This window comes from Mesoplodon bidens, assembly GCF_964165515.1.
Source record: "Mesoplodon bidens genome assembly, chromosome: 2".
Taxonomy (NCBI): domain Eukaryota; kingdom Metazoa; phylum Chordata; class Mammalia; order Artiodactyla; family Ziphiidae; genus Mesoplodon; species Mesoplodon bidens.
In genome coordinates this window covers 79,491,051-79,511,218 of record NC_138177.1, presented here as the reverse complement: position 1 = coordinate 79,511,218, position 20,168 = coordinate 79,491,051, and the positions used below count along the sequence as shown (strand labels likewise).

At 38.5% G+C, this 20,168-nt stretch overlaps 1 protein-coding gene across 2 annotated transcripts in view; it reads left to right on the top strand.

Moving 5' to 3' along the window:
• Positions 1 to 9,334: 9,334 nt before the first annotated feature.
• Positions 9,335 to 20,168, top strand: part of LOC308608959 (flavin-containing monooxygenase 5-like) — a 31,130-nt gene continuing 20,296 nt past the window's right edge. Inside the window, exons 1-2 of one of the 2 annotated variants that reach the window (XM_081222354.1) lie at positions 9,335 to 9,399; positions 9,630 to 9,807. In XM_081222354.1, coding sequence (XP_081078480.1) covers positions 9,673 to 9,807 — 135 coding nt within the window. In that variant the 5' untranslated portion in view covers positions 9,335 to 9,399; positions 9,630 to 9,672. Of the gene's footprint in view, positions 9,476 to 9,629; positions 9,808 to 20,168 lie in introns of both variants that reach the window. The other variant, XM_081222353.1, reaches the window with a different exon arrangement.

The window sequence follows — 20,168 nt, the reverse complement described above, 5'->3', positions numbered from 1 at the left end:
GCAGAAACTAATAAAAAATATATATTAAAAAAAAACAACCAACAATATCCTGCCTACAACAGATACACTTAAACATAATTGATTTAGATATAAGTAACTGGAAATAAAACATGGGAAAAGATAGTCCATGAAAACAGTAACCATATGAAAACTGATATGGCTATATTATTAATGGTCAAAGGAGGTGTTAAGGAAGAAGTAACAGAGAATAAAAGGAAATTCATAATAATTAGAAGATCAATTCCATAGGAGAAATACATAATTCTAAATGTATATGCACCTAATAACATCAAAATTTATGTAGCAAAAAATTGACAGAACTGTATGAGAAAGACAAATATAGAATTAAAGTTGGAGATTTTAACATATCTCCTCAGTAATCAATAGACAAGCAGGCAAAATATTAGTAAGGATATAGAATATTTGAGCAACAATACTAAGCAACTTAACTGACACTTGTAGAAAACTGTACTCAAAAGCTGTAGGTTGCTCCATCTTTTCAAGTGCTTATGGAACAATGAACAAAATATATCATATGTTGAGCCATAAAACTAGTAATCAATTTCAAAGGATTAAAATTACATAAAATATGTTCTTTAACCACAGAAAAATTAAACCAAAAATCAATAACAAGATATCTGTTACCAAACCAAAACATGGGTCCAATCGCCTGGTGGGTTGTGGTGAGGGAAAGTGCAGCATTTATTGTAAGGCACCATATAAGGAACCCGGGACAACTAGTGCTCAAAAAGCCTGACCTCCCCAATGGGTTTCAAAAAGGCATTTTTAAAGGTAAGGTAAGGGAGGGGCATCCCAGTGTATGTGATGAGCTCCTGCCAAATTCTCTGATTGGTTGATGGTGAGGTAACAGGGCGCTGTCACAGGGCTTAACATTATCAATCCTCATGCTCCAGTAGGTCTGTGAGCTACGTGCTCACAGTCATCAAGTAGTTAACTTCATCCATTTGGTGGTGGTTTTAGCATTTATAAAACAACTCAGGAACTGTGTGTCAGATACAATCATCTAAGTAAAATACTTCAGAGGAGCTAAATCAGAGGATATAGGGAAGAGGTCTGTTAGGGGAAAGACCTATAGGATCCTGTTTGGTTACATATCTAGAAAATCCCAAATCATCTGGAAATTAAATAACTTACTTCTAAGTAACTGATTCATCATGGATGAAATTACAATAGAAATTAGAAAATATTTTGAAAGTATCAGTAATGAAAATACAGCATATCAAAAGTTGTGAGATGCAGCTATAGTAGCTCTTAGATGGAAATTTGATGAATTAAGTATCTATCTCAACAAGGTACGAAAAAGAGAAGGTAGAAAGAAAGAAATAAAATCAGAGATTAATGAAATAGAAAAGAGATATAAAACAGAGAATGTCAGGGACTTCCCTGGTGGCGCAGTGGTTAAGAATCTGCCTGCTAGTGCTGGGGACACAGGTAGGATCCCTGGTTCGGGAAGATCCCACATGCTGCGGAGCAACTAAGCCAGTGCACCACAACTATTGAGCCTGCGCTGTAGAGCCCGCGAGCCACAACTAATGAAGCCCTCATGCCTAGAGCCCGTGCTCTGCAACACGAGAAGCCACCACAATGAGAAGCAAGTGCACCACAATGAAGAGTAGCCCCCACTCTCCACAACTAGAGAAAGCCCACACACAGCAAGAAAGACCCAATGCAGCCAAAAATAAATAAATTTAAAAAAAAAACAGAGAAAGTCAATGAAGCCAAAAGATGATTCTTTGAAAAGATTAATAAAATTGACAGAACTGATCAAGGAAAAGAGTAAGAGAGAAAACAGATATACCTAATATCAAGGATGACAGAGGCAACATCACTATAGATGCCACATACATTAAAAAAATAATATGAGGCTTCATAAACAACTTTATCTCAATAAAGTTGACAGCCTAGATGAAATGGGCAACTTTTTAGGAAAACACAACTTGCAGAAATTTTGAATAATCCTGTATCTTTTAATGAAATTAAATCCATAATTTATAACATTCCAACAACAAAAACACCAGATCCAGATGGCTACCCTGATAAATGCTACCAAACTTTTAAGGAAAAAGATGAACAATTCTACACAAAATCTTTCAGAGAGGCCAGCATAACCTTGATACCAAAATCTATCAAGGACATCATTACAAGAAAAAAAAATTACAGAGTAATATCCCTTAAGAATACAGGTGGGAAAAAAATCCAAATGAAATACTGACAAATCAGATACAGTATTATGTAAGAACCATACACATCATGGTCTTGTGAGTTTATTCCAGAAATATATAGCTGGCTTAACACTTAAAAAGTCATTCAATATAATTGTAACAATGTGATCATTTTAAAAGATACAGAAAAAGCATTTTATAAAATTCAAAACCCATTCATAATAAAAACTATTAGTTGACTAGGAATAGAGAGAAACTTCCTCAATTTGATAAGATTATTTACCTAAAACATACAAATAATATCACACTTAATGGTGACATAGTGTATGCTTCGCCCTAACAAGACAAGGATATCTGTTATCACCACTTCTATTCAACATTGTATTGGAGTTCCTGCCAGTGCAATAAGGAGAGAAAAAAAAATTTTTAATTGGAAAGGAAATAGTAAAACTGACTTTATTCATAAATGACATGATTGTATAAATAGAATATCCAAGGAATGTACAAACTACTAGAAGTAATAAGTGAATTAAGCAAGGCCATGTGATACAAAGTCAATATACAAGTATCAGCTGTACTTCTTTATACTTGCAGCAAACAATTGAAATATGAAAATGTAAAAATAATACCATTTACAATAGGATTTAAAACATTATAAGGTACACAGGACTAAATAAAATGCATAAGATTCTACAGTGAAAATCATAAAACAAGGAGAAATCAAAGAAGACCTAATGAAAGAAGAAAGAGCCTATTTCACAGAGGAAGATTTAATTGTTATGATGTCACTTCTCCCCAATTGGTCTATACATTCAATGCAATCCTAATCAAAATCCCAGCAGGCTTTTTTGGTAGAAATTGATAGGCTAATTTTAAAATTTAAATGCAATTGCAAAAAAACCTAGAATTGTCAAAATCATCTTTAAAATAAGCATAAAGATAGAAGATTTATGCTACCAATTTTCAAATTGATTTTACTATCAAGGTAAGTAATTAACACACTATGGTATAGGCATAAGGATAAACAAATAGAGCAATGGAACAGAATAGAGTCCAGATATAGGCTCACACATATTGTTACTTGACCAATGAAAAAGACACCAATGCAATTCTAGGGGAAAGAAAGACCTTAGAATAAATGGTGTTGGAAGAACACAGCATCCAGATAGAAAAAAATAAACCTTGACTCTTACACTCATACCACTCACAAAAATTAATTTCAAATGGATTGCAGGGGACTTCCCTGGTGGTCCAGTGGTAAAGAATCTGCCTTCCAATGCAGGGGATGCGGGTTTGATCCCTGGTCAGGGAACTAAGATCCCACATTCTGTGGAGCAACTATGCTCGAATGCCACAACTACTGCACTCACAGGCCTCAATGAGAGAGCCTGCGTGCCGCAGACTACAGAGCCCACACACCCTGGAGCCCAAGCACCACAACTAGGGAGAGAAAACCCACACGCCACAACTAAAGAGAAGCCTGCACGCCACAACAAACAGCCCGTGCCGCAAGGAAAAGATCCCACATGCCTCAATGAAGATCCTGCATGCCACAACTAAGACCCGACACAGCCAAAAAATAAAGCAAATAGATTTTTAAAATATGGATTGCAGATCTAAATGTGAAATCTAAGTTATAATTCTTCTAGCTGGGAACACAGTAAACTATATGAGCATGGTGTAGGCAAAGATTTCTTATAAAAGAGCAAAAAGTACTAACCATAAAGGAAGAAAAGATAAAATACATTTCATCCAAATTTAAAACTTCTGTTCATCAACAAACACAATTAAGAAAGTGAGGGACTTCCATGGTTGTGCAGTGGTTAAGAATCCGCCTGCCAATGCAGGGGACACAGGTTCCTGCCCTGGCCTGGGAAGATCCCACATGCTGCAGAGCAACTAAGCCCGTGCACCACAACTACTGAGCCTGTGCTCTAGAGGCCGCAAGCCACAACCACTGAGCCCATGTGCCACAACTACTGAGGCTACATGCCTAGAGCCCGTGCTCCTCAACAAGAGAAGCCACCGCAATAAGAAGCCCACACACCGCAATGAAGAGTGGCCCCTGCTCGCTTCAACTAGAGAAAGCCCATGCACAGCAACGAAGACCCAACACAGCCAAAAATAAATAAATAAATAAATAAATAAATATTTTTAAATACATACATCTGCAAAGGATTTGTAACCAGATAGAACAAAGAACTCTTAAAACTCAATAATAAGACCACTCAGCTTTCAAAAACGGGCAAAACATTTTCACAAACACTTTGCAAAGAAGATATACAAATGGCCAAGAAATTAAATGGAAAGACGTTCAACATCATTAGTAATCAGGGAAATTCAAATCAAAAACACCATGAGATAATACCACACACCTACAAGAATGACTAACAGTACCAAGTGTTGAGAGGCTATGAAGCTACTGGAACTTTTATATATTGCAGGTGAGTGTATAAAATGGCACCTCTTTTGAAAACTTTTTGGCAGTTTCAACTAAAGTTAAACATAAACCTACCCTATGACCAAGCAATTGTACTCTTAGGCACACAAGAAAAATGAGAGGAGACGTCCACAAAAAAGACTTGTTCAAGAATAAAACACCTTCATTACACCAAAAAGTGGAAATAATCCAAATATTCAACAATAGGAGAATGGATAAACAAATTATAGATTCATACAAATAAAAAGAGCAACCTACTGATACATGCAACTACCTGGATAAATCTTAAAATCACTAAATTGTGTAACGATTCCAAGCACAGAGAGTGAGTACATACTATATAATTCTATTTATATGAAGTTTGAGAATAATAAAAGCACCAGGTGTTAACTAGACTTATTTTGTTTATCATTTCACAATATATAAATATCATATGCAGATGTACAAGTATTGTACACCTGAAACTAATATGTTACATGTCATTTATACCTCAGTAATAAAAAACAAAAGGAAACAATGCTTACCTCTGGAGGTGGATATTGGCTGGGAAAGTGCACAAGAAAACTCTCTGTATGACATCTCTGCTCCACATCCATCATTACAGTCATTCTACCTCTGAACCATACCTAGAATCATCTTCTTCTCGTGATCTCCACTGTCCCCACTCTAGGCCAAGTCTGAACTGTCTCTGATGTGCAGGCCACAAGAAGGATCCTGTGTCAGAGGAGTGAATGGGAGGACAAGAGCCCCCAGAGACTCATCAGATATGAGTGTTGTTCTCTATGTGAATGAGCCATTACCACAAAACTTCCATTCCTACTGATCCATAATTTTAACTGATTTTCTTTTGTGCTTCAATTGGTTTTTACAACATTTCCAGTGCCTTAACCATGGAAAATGACATTGTTTCTATGGGAAAATGTATTCTGATTTTCAACAATTGATTAAAATTGTTAAAATTGATTAACTTTTTAGAACCCAGTCATTTCTTCATTGGAGATTTTCCTCTTGTTTTTTATGGTATTTTTAAGTATCTCTAAATCTTTTTAATGGGTTTATATTCTGTATTTCCAATCATCTTTGAAAATCACAAAGGGCAGGCTCTTCCATTACTTGTGTTTGTATGTTAGAGAATGGCATGCAGAACTGGATGTACAGGAAGCACAGCTGAAATGGAGCAGGACGCTATGGTCCTCCCCCCACCCACCATGTCCTCTGCCTGCCTTTTGTCTGTAGAAGAACTTTAGTCAAATTTGAGCCTGTATATACTCACTTGCAAATTTGCAGTTAGCCTAAACAGAGAGAAAATTTGACTCAAGGTTTAAAACATTTTACAAGTAATTTAAAAACAACATAAAACATATTTGCCAAGTTTAAAAGTAATTAATTACAAAACACAATTAAAGTAGTGGAGCAGGGCTTCCCTCGTGGCACAGTGGATGAGAATCCGCCTGCCAATGCAGGGGACACGGATTCGATCCCTGGTCTTGGAAGATCCCACAGGTCGCGGAGCAACTAAGCCCTGTGTGCTACAACCACTGAGCCTGTGCTCTAGAGCCCACAAGCCACACCTACTGAGCCCGCATGCCTAGTGCCAGTGCTCCACTACAAGGGAAGCCACCACAATGAGAACCCTGTGCACCGCAACAAAGAGTAGCCCCAACTCACGGCAACTAGAGAAAGCCCACGCACAGCAACAAAGACCCAACACAGTCAAAAATAAATAAATAAAATAAATAAGTTTATTAAAAAAAAAGTAGTAGAGCATTAAAATTACATTTTAAAATACTAAGTTTTAAAAGTAATTCTTGTATTGTTCTGAAATTCTAAAACAGATTCAGTAGGGAGACATTAATATTCAGTTTATGAAAGTATTCATCAGTTTTCCTATAACTAGGCATCTCTAGTACATTCAGAATTATCCAGTTTACAAGTAATTCATTTATAAGTTAAACTTCCAATATGTAAAATGGTTGCATTAAAACACTCTTTTCAGAATTTTATTTTTAAAAGTAATATTATAGCATAAGTTCACATTTATAACTGAAAACTTTTATGAAAGTTATCAGTCTAAAAAGTTACAGGTCCAAAGAATATTGATACTAATATTAATTAGGGTTGTCTAAATTGCTATAAAAAGCAAAATTAAAAATTCGATAGCACAAACAAAATAGCAATTTACTTATCTCTCATGTAAGAGTCCAAGATTAATAGATCCAGATTAGAAGATCCAGTCATTTAGGGCCCCAATCTGATGGTGGACCTACCTCAATACAAAGTTCCCAAACATCTCTCTGGTTATCATTATTCTAGGCTACAGGAAAGAAGAGTGGGCAGAAGTCCAGGGAAAACCATTGCCTTTTAAATGGGTTAGACAGAGCTCAGTGAGAACTTAGTCATATGTCCACGTGCAGCTGCAAGGGAAACTGGGAAATACTGTTGCTATTTGGGCAGCCCCATCCCAGCTCCAGTCCTATAATGCTGTAATAGGAGGAAAACAGATTTAAATGAAGAGTTAGCAGTGTCTGACACCCCTCTAGCCACAAGAATTCTGTGTTCATCCTTCTCCTGATATGCTCATCCCCTCCCCAAGGGAGACAACTCCAAATTCCATCCAGGTGCTGCATCCAGCTCAAATTCTGGGATCTCTGGGTGACTTACAATCATCTCCCTCACACTCAGATTGGCTTTTTGTGGTCCAGCAACTCATTAACTCAAAGGAAGTCACTAACTTCTCCAACACCCAATAAACCATGTTGTAATAGAAACAGGATGATTATATGAGAGCTTCTTGTTCTTTACTATTCAGTGGCCCTTCTGCTGCCATAAATCTTGGGGAGAGATAACACAAGAGGTTAATATTTTTGAAATCTGAAGGGAGATGCATTTAGGCAACTGGAAAAAAAAACCCTGCTTTTTCTTTCTAAGAGAAAGTAGCTTTAGACAGAAGAAAAGATATTTGGTGACAAAAGACATTCTATTTCATGGTATTTCACAGTAAGGACACTAGTTAAAGGGATTTCCGGAGCAAAGTGAGAAGAGAATCCAGAACAAAAGTAGATAGCAGTTTTTTTTAAAAAGAAAAATATGAACTTTTTGATTAGCTTGTCTTAAGATGACTATTGAGAGATTAATGACATTTTGATAAGAAGAACCATAACAAAAAGACAGAACCACATCAAAACACAAAAATACTTTAATTACTGAGAAATATATATAACTCCATCCTTAAGCTTCTTTCTCTTTATTCTCCCATTAGGCTATGTTGATGTCATGTGTTCCCCACTGTGTGTATGTTTACGTGTGTGTGTGTGTGTGTGTTCATATAATTCAGACCATATTTTGAACAGGAGACTTCCTGATGAAGCCAAATGATTTCCAAAACCAAAGATCAATTTTTAAACATATTTTAAAGTAGTTGAGATAAGGCAACAGCTAAAAGCAGTTCAACTAAAGTGTAAACTGTAAAGGCAGGAGTTAGGCAAAGAAAGGGGATGCAATAGAGAGCTGAGAAATAGACAAAGGACCTGTGGCTAAAAAAGACGTAAAAATATCCTCATAAAGGAGCAGTATATATAGTGATTGAAGTCAGACTGCCAGGTGTACCTCCCTGCCTTTCCACTTACTTGCAGAAGAAGTAGTTGATAGTATGTTCTTCTTGGGGTTGCTGAGAGGATTACATGTGTCCATTCCTATTGTATCTTTTGTACCACATAAGGTAAACCCTTGAGAAATAATGATTGGTCTGGGAAGGATACTTTTGGGGTGATGTTAGTAAGTTAAAGCGCTGGGCTGGAATCATTGGCATCAAATCATCTTCAGCAAGGTTGACTCAAGGAGTAGTATAAGGTGCACAAAGATGCATGGCATCTCTCACAACCCAGCTCTCCCAGAACCCCTTACACCTGTCAAAATAGACTCCTGGGTTGAATGAGCGCTGATTCTGACCCAGTGTATGAAATCCTATATCCATTACATTGGTCTTTTCCAAATAATTTGAAAAATTTGTTACATTTTAAAAGTGGATATTTTGTGTTTGTAATCACACAGGTAGCTGTGTGAGGAAAGTTCTTTTTTACAGTATTTTTATGTTTTTGAAATTATCTGTGTATCAGTCTTCTCTACTGAACTATAAGCTCCTCTAAGTAGGAAACTTAATCCCCTCACTCCCCACTGTACCCCAGCACCCAGCTCAGTGCATGGGTATTTTAAAGTAAATTTCTTCCCTTAGCAGAGAACCAAAGATCCGATTTGTGGGGTTGGGGGTTGGCTTGGAGAGGTGGATGAGGGGCTGGGATGGGTTCTGACAGTTCTCCTGAAAGATAGATGTTCTCCGCGTAAGCTTCTGGAGCAAGACTTGCTTCGGGGTTGTTGGTGACAGTTTCCCTTCACCAGTAGGAGTTTGTCACTATAAGACAACACCAGAAAGTTAAAAGTGAATGGGAAGGGCGGGTGATGGAGATTCCGACCCCTAGGGTCTCCCCTGAGAGTAGCTGAGAATGTGGGCAACTGCAGGTGAAAAACAGAGAGGTCATAGGGTTAATTTTTTCTGCCCAGAGCAGGTTTGGCCCACATTTTATCCCTTCTGTGGGGGTAATGGGTGCTGCTGAGTGGGCGGTGTGTTGCCTGAAAGGAGGTGGAGCTGAACAGCCCCTCCACATTGGCTATTGCTGCTGTGTGTACTTTGTTGCTTTACATTTCTTTGCAAAGAGCTGAAAGTGCAGTGCCCTCCAGATCGCAGCTGAAGGATCTGCCAGTTGGAGCAAAGGCAGCGAGGTCGGGTACTGCAGCAGAGCTCTCAGCTCTGGGTCTCAGCTCTGGGTCTTCCAGGCACAGGGCTCACCCATCCAAGGTGTAGTAGTTCCCGGTGGTCCACGAGGACAATGGAATCTGGGTTCCCCAGAGGCACCTGCTGCTGCAGAATTTATCTAAATACCACGTTCAAGCTCTTCTTTGAAAGGTGTTAACTGATGTGTGCTTTCTGTCTTTTGTCATCCTTTCTTTAGGACAGGTTACACTGACCCAGCCCGGTGAAGATCTCTGGAGACCATGATCAAGAAAAGAATTGCTGTGATTGGGGGAGGAGCGAGTGGGCTCACGTCTATCAAGTGCTGCCTGGAAGAAGGCTTGGAGCCTGTCTGCTTTGAAGGGACTGATGACATCGGAGGGCTGTGGAGGTTTCAGGTAAATCTCCTGGTTCCTTAATACTTGGAACTCTCGCCGTAACTAGGTGCATAAGATATTTTACCTCGTGTCAGGAAGTATGACGGGCTTCACAGTGATTAAACCTGCCAGACTTCAACCTGCTGACCTCCTCTCAGCAGCCATCACCTCAGGTTCTATGCAGGTTCTCTTTCCCTACGCTGGAAGCAAAATGGGACGCAGGTATCACTCGTTTTTTCCTTTACTGATGTCTGTGAAAATGGCACAGAGATCATTTTCATTTTCAGATCTTCCTTGATTTACAATGAGGTTACATCTTGATAAGCCCATCGTAAATTGAAAATATCCTGTTACAAATGTATTTAATACACCTAACCTACCTAACACCATAGCTGAGCCTAGCCTACCTTAAACGTGCTCAAAACACTTACATTAGCCTACAGTCAGGCAAAATCATCTCACACAAAGCCTATTTTATAATAAAGTGTCGAATAGCTCATGTAATTTATTGAATGCTGTATTGAACATGAAAAACAGAATGGTTGTTTGGTTGCAGAATGGTTGTAAGTCTATCAGTTGTTTACCCTCCTGATCCTTCCAGCTGACTGGAAGCTGCCACTGCCCAGCATCACCAGAGTATGTTACAAAATATCGCTAACCTGGGAAAAGATCAAAGTTCAAAATTCGAAGTGTGGTTTCTATTGAGTGTGTATCGCTTTTGAACCACTGTAAAGTCAAAAAATCACAAGTTGGGCACTGTCTGTAATGAGTTTTGCTGCTATCCAGAAAAGGGTAACAATCTTGGTGGGGGGTGTAGCAGAATGGCAGACATGTAAAGTGGTTGCTCTTGGTCTGTGTTCATTGGTAAGTGATCTAGAATACGGCTTACAACTCCTTCCAGGAATCCCCCTTTTCAATCTCTTCTTACTGTTTTTTTTTCTTTTATTTCTTACCTTCCTTCCTTCGTTGCTTCCTTCCTTCTTTACTTTAGACAATTCTCTAATGATTCTAGTGCTTGAATAGGATATAAAATCTGGCCGCCTTCCTTGCTTTGCACTTCTCCTTCACTTGAGAAATCAAAGCAGTAGTCCCATCTTCAGGGAAGGGCAGAGGGCACCTGCAACTGGCTTTTCTTGTCCTTGCACAGACTCAGTTTTAAAGTTGAGTTGCTTTAATATGCACACCCAGCCCTGCAACTTGTTACTAACAGTTAAGGTATCTTCTTACTTAAATGATAGTTAAGCTTATTATATGTCAAAGAATATCACCCTCCTTGACTGATCTCCAAAGCAACATCCATTGGGTTTGCTTTTCAACTCACTTTTTAAGCCAGTATTTTAAGTGTATTAAGGTGTCCAGATTTGCTTCATATTTCACAAAACCAACACGGTGTTGTCCAGCTACTTAAAAGTGGTTTCATTCATTCATAGCATTCCTTAGTAGAACAGCAGTACAGTTGTTTTATATCTTGGCTCTGTCTTGGGGACTAACTCTATTTGACAATCGTCCTTATTCCGATCTAGGGTGGATACTCCTTAGCACACCACCCATGCCTCAGTCATAATCAGTCTTGGGAATGGGCTGAAAAGATTGTTAATAAATCTTTTGTACTCAATAGGAAATTTTACTTTTGAAATCCAGCCACAACATGGTGTAGACGTTAAGAGCACATCTGGGTTCAAATCCTACTATGACCTTGGGGAAAACGATTAAACCCATCTGTACCTCTGTGTTGTCATCTTTAAGAAGGAGATAATACTGGCACCCACTTCATAGAGTTATTGTGGGGATTAAGTGAATGAATAATTATGTCATCACTAATAACAATGGCACAATAATTGCTAAACATCAATTATTATTCAGTAGGCCTAGAGTGTGGCCCACACATGTGGTGTCTGGTAAGCATCCTAGCCAGGTCTGGCAACTACTGACCAGGCATGAAATTAGTGAAGGGTCCACCATCCTACCTGATTATCAGGTTTTATTTCCAAAGTGGTTTAAACTTCCTCTCTGTTAAAGACCCAATTTGGAGTTTTTTCTGATTATACTCTTGGCAAAATTTCAGCACCTTATAAACTGCTTTCTTGAAAATAAATAAGCTATATTTCATCATAATGCTCTGACTGCTGTTAAGACAGACCACATCTGTGTCTATCATATTATATATAGCATACATATATTTTACCTATATTATAAATGCACACACAAACACCGCTATATTTCTAGAGCCACGGGGGATGCCTGGCATATATTAGGCACCAATATAAATGAATCCTAGAGAAGCAAAATATCTTGGGTGGCTGCTTAGAATGTTTGTGGAAGTAGAGACCTTCATTCTCACTTATTCCACAGTTACACAGTTGTGGAGCCTGAGGTATTATAAACATCCATTAATTGCAGATTAAACATGTTTTACATGCTGATGCTGGTTTCCTCAAGAATTGCCTCTGAGATCTGCTTTTCTGTGACCCCCTTGCTTGTTATTTGGAGTCTTGCTCTCCCCCATCCTACCCCCTTAAATTTTCTGTAATTCATTGGGGGTTTCATATATAGGAGCATCCCAAGCACTTTGGAATTCCACCATTGCTACTGGGTGTCCAGTAAGCCACTGGCAACTCAGGGCTTCCACTTTCTCTTTCTTGTAACAGGTCTCAGGGACTCAGTATAAATTTCTTTCTTCTTGATCTCCTCATTAATGTTAGACCAGACTGATGGTGAAAAGTCGGTAGTAATGTGAGACGTATCACTTTAATTTTCATACTGCAATATTACTTTATGAACGAAATAGCTTAAAATGATAAATTCCTTATGAAATGCTGAGGTTTTAAGAAGTATGTAATGCTGGAAAATAATTTTTAATATTCTTTAGTCAATCTGAATTTTAAAAATCCTTAAAGTATACCAAAGCAGTGCTTCTCCAACTTTAATGTGCACATGAATCACTGGAGCTTTTGCTGAAGTGTACATTCCGATTCATTAATCTGGGGTGGTGCCAAGATTCTATATTTCAGGTGAAGCCCCAGGTGATGTTGATGCTGCTGATCTGATAATTACAGTTCACATAGTGAGGTTCTAAAGTGTATATGTGATACAAAGGTACCATATGGATATAATATAATGTAAAATGAGGCATATTTAATACATTTTAATTTAAAATGTGAAATTAAGTAATAAACACCCTTAGTTGAATAGGTGTTTTTAATTCTTAAATATCAACCACCCTCCCCCCCAAAAAAGACAACTGAATGGATACAAAAATACTTAAAAGAGGGTAACTGTAGAGCAGTGGCTGTCAGCTTTGGCTGCAACACTGAACAATCTCCTGGGGAACTTTAACAAACTTTAACAAATACTGATATCAGTCCATCCAGATTCTGGTTTTATTGGCCTGGGGTGTCAATAAAGCTCTCCACTAGTTATTTCTAATGCACAGCCAACATGGAAACCTTTGCCCTTCAGCTTTTACCCCAGCTTTCCCAGGTGATAAATGAGGATCACATTGCACGTTGAAAACAAAATCGATAACAGTTCATTGAACAAACATTTCTGAAGCTCAGACTTTGTTAGATGGTGTGGAGATACAGAGTTATATAACTTCCTGCCACTGCCCTCAGGCATTCTGCAGTTTAGCTAAGGATGTGTGGAAAAAAGACTTCTGAGGTAGATGGGATAAACTCTGGTGCCCTGAGCTTTCCGGGGCCACCACACGACCTCTTACCAGCAGATCTCAACCTTGTCTACACATTAGAGAAGGAGCAATTAAAACAGGGTCTCTGGGAGTAAGGACCAGGCATTAGTATTTTAGAGTTCCCCAGATGAGTCCAGTGTGAAGACAACTCTGAGAACAACAGTCCTAAGACAGCTTCTGTCCCACGGGATTCTGAGAGTCTGTCTAAGGAACAGAAGATCCACACTGTTCTCACTCCTCCCACTGAAGGGGAGTCATTTTTCTCCTTTCTTCTGCCCTTACTATTGCCTCCAATCCATTCAGTTCCAATTACACTACGTTACAGCCCTGGTTCTCTCTTTTCTCATATGGACTTCCTACTCAATGCGAGTCATGTGCTTAGGCAGGAAATAGAATCAAGATACATCTCTAGAGGGCAGATTATTCGCCGATGGTAGGAAATACTAAAATGCAGGAGCAGAAGCTTCTTTTCCCACTCACTGACCCAGTACTGCTCTGCCCTCACTCTCTTTTATAAAGCAGTGAGTTGACAGTGATGAACCCCACCTAGGATCCAATCAGGTGTTTAGAGGGGCTTGAAGGTTTTTGTTGACACACAATAACACTTTGTTGTCTTAATTACTTGAAAAAGAATACAAATATATGATTATTGTCACAGGGGTAAGATCTGTGATTCATTTAGCTCAGTGACCCCAACACACCTGCTGTGGAAAGCATGGCTCTACTCCTTGTACTAAACTTTCAACCCTTGGGAAACAGGGACAGACTTGGATTTTTTTAGCATTAATATAGTGTTTTTATTACAGAGAGACTTTAGAAATAGCTACTGAATGAATGAATGAAGTCGAATTTAATAGTTAGGAATGTGTCTACCCCTGCCCCCTCAAACATCTTCATTCCAAAAGGACCCTACCACTCATTAATTTAATTTTTTTTGAAAAAATGTGCTATGTACAAACATGTTTAAATAAACTTTGAATTTTAGAATTATGTTAGATTTACAGAATTAATAGGAAGATAGTGCAGAGTTCCCATATACCACATGCCCAGCTACTATTAACATCTTACATTAGTATGATACATTTGTCCTAATTAATGAACCAGTATTGATACATTATTATTAGTTGAAGTCCATGCTTTATTCAGATTTACTTAGGTTTTTTTTCCTAACGGCCTTTTCCTGTTCCAGGAGTTCCCATCCAGAACACCACATTGCATGCAGTTGTCATGTCTCCTTAGGCTCCTCTTGGCTGTGACAATTTCTCAGACTTTCCTTGTTTTTGATGACCCTGACAGTTTTGAGGATTACTGGTTAGGTATTTTATAGAATGTCCCTCAACTGGGATTTGCCTGATGTTTTCATCAATGGTTAGACTGGGGTTATGAATTTTGGGGAGGAAGGCCTTAAAGGTAGGGTCTGTTCTCATCACATCATATCAATGGTAAACACTATCAAACTTATCACACCGATTGATGTTAACCTTGACGACCTGGCTTGAGATGGTGTTTATCAGGGTTTGCCACTGTAAAGTTGCTCTTTTTTTTCTCCCTTGTCATACTATAATCTTTGCAAGAAAGTCACTAGGCACAGTCCACACTTAAGGACAAAGTTGGCTATTCTAGGCCTTTTTACTTTCCACATATATATTAGAATCAGTTTGTCAGTATCTACAAAATAGCTAGCTGGGATGTTGATTGGGATTGTGTTGAATCTACAGATCAAGTTGGGAAAACTGACATCTTAACAATACTGAATCTTCCAATCTATGAGCACAGCATATCTTTCCATTTATTTGTATCTTTGATTTTCTTCTTCTGTGTTTTATGGTATCTACATATAAGTCTCATACATATTTTGTTAGATTTTTTACCTAAGCACTTAATTTGGGGGGAATGTTATTATAAATGATGCTGTTTTTTTAATTTCAGAGTCCAATTTTTCATTTCTGGTATATAGGAAAGTAAGTGACTTTTGTATATTAACCTTGTATCTTGCAACCCTGCTATAATTGCTTATTAGTTCCAGGAATTTTTTTTTTAATTTTTGAGATTTTCTACACAGACAGTCATATCATCTGTGAATAAAAATCATATTATATTGGGCTTCCCTGCCGGCGCAGTGGTTGAGAGTCTGCCTGCCGATGCAGGGAACATGGGTTCGTGCCCCGGTCCGGGAAGATCCCACATGCCGCGAAGCGGCTGGGCCTGTGAGCCATGGCCACTGAGCCTGCGCGTCCAGAGCCTGTGCTCCGCCACGGGAGAGGCCACAACAGTGAGAGGCCCGTGTAGCGCAAAAAAAAAATCATTTTATTTATTCCTTCCCAGGCTGTATACTTTTATTTCCATTTCTTATCTTATTATATTAGTTAGGATTTCTAGTGCTGTGTTGAACAAAAGTTGTAAGAGAGTATATCCTTGCCTTGTTCTCAATTTTATGGGGGGGAAATTGTCCATTTTCTCACTATTAAGTATGCTGTTAGCTGCAGGTATTTTGTAGATGTTCTTTATTGAATTGAAGATGTTTCCCTCTATTCCTTGTTTGTTGAAGTTTTTTTTATCATCAAGGTGTAGTATAAGCAGCATTCCTACAAAAATAAAAGAAAAAATCCTACCTCCTTAATAAATCAATTTGTTTTTCCTACTTTCAAGTTTTATTGATTTAAAATAAATAAAATATATTCATATAACAGGGGAGAGATTGTACAATGTATAATTATATAGACATTGATAGACATAGGTATACAATTGCCCTAGGCATACATAATATTATATATTTGGTGATTAGAATGTGACCTTAATTTTGTAATATTACTTTTTGCTTAAAGTTATATCATAGGCCATTTTCAGTGTTCCTATACAGATTTCAAAATCATAGTTTTAAGTATCTCCAAATTCAATCTCTATAATTCACTCATTAATTCATTTCGAAGCATTTATTAAGCATCCACTATATATGAGGTACTGTTTTTTTTTGTTGTTGTTGTTTTTTAAATTTTATTTATTTATTTATTTATTGGCTGTGTTGGGTCTCCGTTTCTGTGCAAGGGCTTTCTCTAGCTGCGGCAAGCAGGGTCCACTCTTCATCACGGTGCGCGGGCCTCTCACTATCGCGGCCTTTCTTCTTGGGACCACAGGCTTCAGACGCACAGGCTCAGCAGTTGTGGCTCATGGGCCCAGCTGCTCCACGGCATGTGGGATCCTCCCAGACCAGGGCTCGAACCCGTGTCCCCTGCACTGGCAGGCAGGTTCTCAACCACTGCGCCACCAGGGAAGCCCTGAGGTACTGTTTTGATGACAGAGATGCAAAAAATAAGACACAAATCCTATTTTCGGGTACCTTACAGTCATAGAAACAAATGCAGAATATTGTGTGTTCTAATTTGCCTTGAGGGCAATCTGAGCAGAGAGTTTTGGCAGCTTGGAGGTTGAATGGGGCATTTGACTCAGTGGAGAGAACAAGAAATACTTCACCAAAGAAATGACATTTGGTGATGCAAGAGGGAAGGGATATGGGAACAGATGTATATGTATAACTGATTCACTTTGTTACAAAGCAGAAACTAATACACCATTGTGAAGCAATTATACTCCAATAAAGTTGTAAAAAAAAAAAAAGAAATGACATTTGATGTGACTCTTGAATGATAGATAGGAATTTTCCAAATGAAGATGCAGTAGTATAGTGTTACAAAAGTTTAAAGTTGTGAAAGAGTCTGGAATGTTTCAACAACAATTTAATGACTCAGAAGCTTGAAATTAACTGAGGAGAGCACTAAATGAAGATAAAAAATAGACTGGGATGGATTGTGAAATATGCTGAGTTTCAAAATAGGAAATTTGGTTTTCCAAATGCAATCAATTGAAGCCATTAAGCAGTGGGTTGACAGGATCTGCTTTGAGTTTAGGAGGATACTTAAGGAGTGGTGTGAAACGTAAATTCTGCATCATATTGAGATACCATAATTTACTAAACCCTTTTCCTCCTGGGGTAGGGAGGAATTTTAAGTGGTTTCTAATTAATAGCTATTTTAAAAACTGTAAAATGAATATATCTATGCATTTGATTTTATATTATTTTGCAATTTTCCTTACAGCAAATTTTTGTGAATAAGATAAAAATATCTTACTCAACTGTTTTTGCAATGAATTTTGATGTATTTCATTAGTTTGTTATGCATTTTGTGAAATTTATTTCCTTTTTCTATATGTACCTTTCTCAGTATAATTCAATGTACATCTATTAAATATCTACTAAGTGCTATTTATAATTTTATATGCTGTGGGAAAGATCATGAATACAAGTTAAGGGGCCTACAATCTAGTTGGGGAGATAAAGAATAGACTTCAAGACATTATGGAGGTCTTTGAATCCTAAGTTGAAAAATATAAATTAGAGAAAATGGGGCAGCATCTAAAACTTTAATTAGGGCAGAGATACAACCATACCCTAGAAAGAACACTTCGGGTGAAATAGGTAGGATAGATTAGAAGAGACCTGTGGAAACATTATTAGCAGCCAAAGGGAACGAGATCTTGAAGTATGGGGCAGAGAAATGGAAATGATCTATTCAGGATTCTGAAATTGAAAAATTCTTCTCTAAAAATGGGAGGAAAATCATCTCTAATGTGGGCAAAACCAATGAACACTCTCATTTGTGGCCATTTAATGTTCAGTAATATCCATATATCTTTTTCTGGAATAAAAAGAGAAGAGAGGGTCCAAATTGGTTAAGGTAATTTTCCATAATCAAAACAATTTTTAAAAATTCTAGTAGAGTTGAAAAGTCATCATTTATGATATCTCAGTGAGAGGCTAACATAACAATCTGGGTGGCTATGGCTTTATTTTATGTGATCAATACAACACCCCCATGGGGTAGTTATTAGAAGTTTTTGAGGAAGCAAAGAAGATAACCTTGATGGGGAAAGAACAATGAACTGGGGTTTAATGTCAGCTAAGCAATGCTTCTCTGCTTTCAGATGCGTCTGAAACTCTTGAGGATTTTATTAAAAGACAGGTTCCAATTCAGTAGGTCTGGGGTGGGGGCTGAGATTCTGCATTTCTAACAATCTCCCAAGTGATGCCCTGCTGCTAGTCCACAGATCCTACTTTAGATAGCAAGGATCTGGAGCAGTGCTCCTCAAAATTGCAGTGAATTTTGTTGGGCATTAAATGGTTCTGAGACCAATTCCAGTGTGTGTATGTGGGTGGCGGGTGGTCCCCAGACACCAGCAAACAATTCTCAAACACTAGCAGGATGTCCAAGAATTCAACTCAATTCTGATCCCTATCTACCCAGAGACAGTGTCAGATTCCACAGATTGAGGGCTCAGTCCTACAAGATTGCACCCTCGACTCCACTTCAGACACCAGTCATAAGCCCTGGTTATTACCTGGGCTTCTGAACAACCAGCTACAGATTGGAGGTTCCAACGACCCCCTCCTTGAATTTGGACTTCAGTTGCCATTCTCAAGTCCAGGTTGTTACCTATACTTCTGACCAACAGACTATAAATCAGAAATTCCCACGAACCCCTCCCCCCCATTGTGTTTGATTAATTTGCTAGAGCAGCTCCAGAATACAGGAAACCCATTTATTCACTAGGTAACTTGTTTGTTATAAAAGAATATAATTTAGGAACAGGCAGATGAAAGAGGTACATAGGGAAAAGGACACTGAGCTTCCATGCCCTCTCCAGGCACACTGCTCTACCCTAGTCTTTTCGGTTCACCATTCTGGGAGCTCCCTGAACCCCACTCTTTTGGGGTTTTATTTTATTTTTTGCGGTATGCGGGCCTCTCACTGCTGTGGCTTCTCCCGCTGCGGAGCACAGGCTCCGGATGCGCAGGCTCGGCAGCCATGGCCCACGGGCCCAGCCGCTCCGCGGCATGTGGGATCTTCCCAGACCGGGGCACGAACCCGTGTCCCCTGCATTAGCAGGCGGATTCTCAACCACTGCGCCACCAGGGAAGCCCTCTTTTGGGTTTTTATGGAGGCTTTATGACATAGGCATGATTGATTAAATCATTGGGCATTGCTATTGATTCAACTTCCAGCCCCTGTCGCCTCCCCAGAGGTCAGGGTATAGGCAACTGAAAGTTACAACCCTCTAATCACAGGGTTTGCTCCATTGGTAACCAGCCCACATCCTTAGTTGCTTTCTAAAGGTCACCATATTAACATAATAAAAGACACTTCCTATCACTCTCAACAGTTAGGAAATTAGGAGAGTATTGGGAGCTCTGAGACAGGGACTGTGGAGAAAGACCATATATGAGAAATATATTTTGACCAACTGGATAACCAAATATATATTTCCTATAAATCACAATATTGCAGGCATTTAGCTTATTTCATTTTTATGTTATAAATAATGCTGTCATTAACATCCTTAAACATAAATCTTTGTCTACAATGCTGAATCTTTCTTTAAAAGGCTAGGTTGCAAGGGCTTCATATTCTTGCCACATTGCTGTCCAGAAAACATTGTACTAAGATCTCATTTCACCTCATTTTTGCTAACACTGAGTAATTGTCTTTGTAATTTAGTAAAAACGAGGTAAAATGGGAACACATAGTGGACAGAGTGTAAGTTAGTACAGTGTTTCCTGGAGAACAATGTGGTAAGTGTATGAAACTCTTGAAACTTCCCTAGGCTTTGAAATATATATACTATTTAAAAGACTATTACT